Here is a 4,296-nt window from a genome sequence, read left to right as displayed (position 1 = left end):
GTTTGAACAAATTGTACATAGCTTTTTGACTTTGTTCACTTTATTTGACAATAATCACAAAGTAATTGTTCTAATATTAATAAAAATTATCCATGCAATGCAATGATGAATGATCTACAAATAGCCGTTCATATTGTATCCCTAATCACTCAATCTTTGTAGTTTGTACTTTCTCTGACGGATGTTATGTTTTGTTTTCTGTAGTGTGAATATTGGAAAAGCTAAAGGTAAAGGAAATTGATAAATAATCTTGAAAATAAAGCTGATATTGCTTAAACTAATCTAACAATCAATAAAGTGGGAAGGGTGTATGTAAACATGTAATAATATATTATTTAATTTTCTACGTTTTTACTCTGCTTTTCCCAAAGTTCGATAAATGAAGAAACACTCATCAAAAGAAAAGAAAAGAAAAGAAATAATCTCGTGTGACTCGATATTGAATCTAGATCCATGGATTCACCAAAACAACAGGCAACTTTATTGGGATTTTGAATACTTATCTATCCGAACCATTAGTATATCAGTAGTAGTAGTACTATTCATTACTTTATTTGTGTGTATATGAATAAAATCTTGAATACTATGATAATGATTTCAAGAATCGCTCATAGAAAGTTGGGGTGCCGAGTTAGGAAGCGAAAGAATCTCAAGTTTAACTTTAAACAGTACAAATAAACTTTTTCCATAAAGAATATTGTAACAAATAACGTATCAGATGGAATATTTTACACACTCTTACAGAAGGAAATTATAAGTACATGAAAGTGTTGAGATTAGATTTTGTTATCTCAATTTGTATTCTCGGTTTTCGCATCAGAAAAGGAATGCTGTAACATTTGTTCATATAGAATTTGGGGGTGAAAGAAAAAGAAGAAAAAATGATACAAGTAAAAAAAAATCTATGGTAATGATACCTATTAGAGCTGCTGTAACTTTCGAAGATGCTCCAATAATGAAGTGGCCTTCCGTTTGGACCTCTCAGTGCCATTCTTAGCTAGCTCAGTCAAGGGTATAACTGCACCGAGTCTGCTTATGCAGGCAAGATTCTCGTTGTCTCTTTTGCACAAGGCTAGTAGAATAGCAGTTGCATTCTCCTTGTTGCGAGGCAACCCGGTCCTTAAAAGGTCTATTAAAACAGGTATGGTGCCAGCCTTTACTATGGCCGCTTTTGCCTCTTGATGGCTAGCAAGAACAGACATAATGGTAAGAGCTTCATCAACCATGGAATTGCCCGAATCCGTAAGCATGCTCAACAATGCTGTTATGACCCCTGCCCTAACAGCCCTGCCTTTGTTTCCCTGATAAATGCACAAATTGAACAATGCAGTTGCGGCATCTTTCTTCCCTCGTGCACTCCCGTTTTGGAGCAAGTCTACTAAAGCTGGGATTGCCCCTGATGCTCCAATTATTATTTTGTTCTCATCTGCAAGTGACAAGCTAAAGAGGGTCGCTGCTGCATTTTCTCTGGCTTCCATACTTCCAGCTCTGAGAACTTGAACAATAGAAGGAATGGCACCAGCAAGCATTATAAGCCCTTTGTTGTTTTCATATATGGAGAGGTTGAGAATAGAAGTAACTGCATTCTCTTGTATGGTCACATCTTCTGCTGTTAGAAGGTTCACCAGAATTGGTATAGCACCTGCTTCAGCTATTAATATCCTGTTATCTGTGCTTCTTTTGGATAGTGATCGGATTTCAGCGGCAGCACCTCTACGCTCCTCAATGGACCGGCTAGACAACTTGCGTACCAGAGCTTCGATGGCTGCTATGTCTCCACTAACATCACGAAGTGATCCGTCACTCCTTTTCATTTTACCATTTGTTAATCCAGTGGGCTGCTCAATATTGTTCTTGACACACCACTGATTAATTAGACTTCTCAAAACATAGTTTGGGGTCAGTGTCGAATGTTCGAGTTTTTGCTGAGTTTTTGGACATGTCTTATTCCCACAATCTATCCATCTCTGAATGTAAGATCTCTCGTATGTCTACAAACACAAAGAAAAACAAACAATTAATCAAAAGGATTGACTATTGAGATCTTCGGGAAAATTCCTAAAGAGAAACCAAAAATTTACGGAGGGGTATATTTCTGAATAACCATACCTGTCCTGTGGCCACAATAACAGGATCCCTCATCAGTTCCAAGGATATAGGGCAGAGATAGTCATCAGGAATTACGATAACATCTCGCTTCTTAACACCTGGCCCCTTGTTATCTGGACTTATTTGCCCATTGCCATCATCATCATCGTTAGTTGAATGTAGGTCAGGAGTTGAACAAGACCTTCTTAGACCCTCAATATTATTACTTGTCTCATCCGTATTATGACGTCGCAAGCTGTCACTCCTTAGAAGACTGTCAAGCTTTGCTGTAACTTTCTTCTCGATACTAACCCTTTTCTCTAGAATCATATCCGTTTCCGTAACCCTATTTTCTGATTCTACGTGAATTTCTCTTTCCATTGGCTGGGATAAATGGAACAACATTTTCTTAGAGTTCATAGATCCATATCTTTCGGTGGCTCGCCTCAATTGTGCTCTCACAAGTGCAACCTAGAAACCATGAACCAATAAACAACAAAGACAAATAGACTAATTCCAACAAAAACTATTGTAGCACCACAAGCAATTATAATTATTACCTGTTCCTGGACCTCCTCTGATATGTCAAAATGATCATATGGAAAATTGGCCAAAGCTTTCTCCAATTTCCACGTCACACATTGAAACTGGAAGGCAATCTTCTTCGTACCTCCATCCTTTAAATCAAGATTTAGCAGACTTCAGAGAAAAACCCATACAAATTCTTTAAGAATGGATATGATCACGGCAGTATTAAGGCAAGAGTTTCTTTGACTCCGACAGTTGACACAGTAATTGACAATACAGAGTCAAACCAATTCCTTTTCCTAGGACAGCCATCAAACAAATGAACTGGGTTTGTTTCAGAGATTTCAACATTACAATGACACATAACACCATACTCAGCCGTGAAAAAGCTTTACTTATCGATCAAAACTTAAAGCCCGTGACATGTAAGCTTATAAAAACAACATATTTTGTGAGTTGGGGCGCCAATGATGGTTTAAACGCAGTGACTACAATAGTCAATGTTGACCTGATGGAAACGAATACCTCAAAGTAATTCAAATTCTCAACCTAAATTGAACAATAACATTACCGACATTCTCGATTCAGTTCCTGAGACTATCATCACAGATCTGACACAGAACTGTTTCGCCAGAAAAAATTCAAGCACAAATTTTTTTTTAAATAAAAATAAAAAAAAAAGAGTTAAATAACTCACAGTAGGTACATTCTGGGAATGGAACTTGGCAACGAGCAACAAAAGGCATTTCGCAGCTTGAAGTGCAACAATCAGATCGGACGTCCAAGAACCTCTCGAAGAAGAAGACGACGAAGATGAACTCGACGAAGCCGAAGCCGAAGCCGAAGCCGAAACATCATCACACTGCCGAAACTCTCCCTTGAAGTCCCTCATTTCTTCGAACAAATGCGTGAGCAGAGCGATCCGACGGACCAGATCCGTGCAGTCCTTCTTGAAAACGCCACCGCAGATAGGTACCGGAACGACGTCGTTAACGAGGCTGAGGAGTAACAGCGTGGAGTGGTGGTGGTGGTGGTGGTGGTCGCCGGCGCCGCGGTCGGCGCCTTGGCCGTCGGCCATTGGGTGGGGTTAAGGAGTTGTTGGGTTGGGTTGGGTGGTTGGGGGGTGTTTGGGTTTAGTTTGGGATTTTATTATTTTTGTCAGTCCCAAACAAAGACTCGTCGTCTCTGTGTAGAAGAAGGGAGAATAATACAATGCTGCTGCACCATCCCGGAATGGCCGTGGGCCGGTGCCTCCAAACTTAACTTATCACTCTTTCACTATTTTTATTTATCTAAATTATTATTTGTTTATAAATTAATTAATTTATTAATAATAGATACTTAATTAAATAAATTTGGAGAGAGAATCTCGGGAGAGAGGAAATGAAAACAAGAGGATACAGATGGACTTGGGAATATTATGATTGTTTTACAACCCATGAATATAAGATTGAGGCCAACTAACTCTTTTTATTTTTGTTTGGAGGTTACCTTTTATTAATATAATAATAATGTTAAATTATACTTAGTCCACTACTATTTCTATGGTTTCTCCTTTGATTGAGAGCCAGCCTGTACTCTCATTATTCTTTTTGTTTTTCCTTTATTTTTTAATATATGGTGTGAACTGGGTATTATTATTTTTATTGTATTTTTTTTAAAATAAAAAAAAACAAATAA

General features: G+C 38.0%; 1 protein-coding gene across 1 annotated transcript; it reads right to left on the bottom strand.

Moving 5' to 3' along the window:
* Positions 1-660: 660 nt before the first annotated feature.
* Positions 661-4,036, bottom strand: LOC133822674 (U-box domain-containing protein 11-like). The gene is made up of 4 exons (XM_062255083.1): positions 3,314-4,036; positions 2,649-2,765; positions 2,110-2,559; positions 661-1,991 (listed from the first exon to the last, which is right to left on the bottom strand). Exons 1-4 carry the CDS (start codon positions 3,692-3,694, stop codon positions 921-923), a joined length of 2,019 nt encoding a protein of 672 aa, XP_062111067.1. The 5' UTR covers positions 3,695-4,036; the 3' UTR covers positions 661-920.
* Between the last annotated feature and the right edge of the window lie 260 nt (positions 4,037-4,296).

This window comes from Humulus lupulus, chromosome 3 (assembly GCF_963169125.1).
Source record: "Humulus lupulus chromosome 3, drHumLupu1.1, whole genome shotgun sequence".
NCBI classification, from domain to species: domain Eukaryota; kingdom Viridiplantae; phylum Streptophyta; class Magnoliopsida; order Rosales; family Cannabaceae; genus Humulus; species Humulus lupulus.
Note: the sequence above shows the minus strand (reverse complement) of the source record. Positions and strands in the feature narration are given on the sequence as shown.

What these genes read in the sequence shown, in the direction of transcription:
- LOC133822674 (XM_062255083.1), bottom strand. Translation starts at nt 3,694, where the DNA reads ATGGCCGACGGCCAAGGCGCCGACCGCGGCGCCGGCGACCACCACCAC. An exon ending in CAGAGGAGGTCCAGGAACAG is followed by an intron (nt 2,560 to 2,648) that starts GTAATAATTATA and finishes CATGGTTTCTAG; the next exon opens with GTTGCACTTGTGAGAGCACA. An exon ending in TTATTGTGGCCACAGGACAG is followed by an intron (nt 1,992 to 2,109) that starts GTATGGTTATTC and finishes TTGTGTTTGTAG; the next exon opens with ACATACGAGAGATCTTACAT.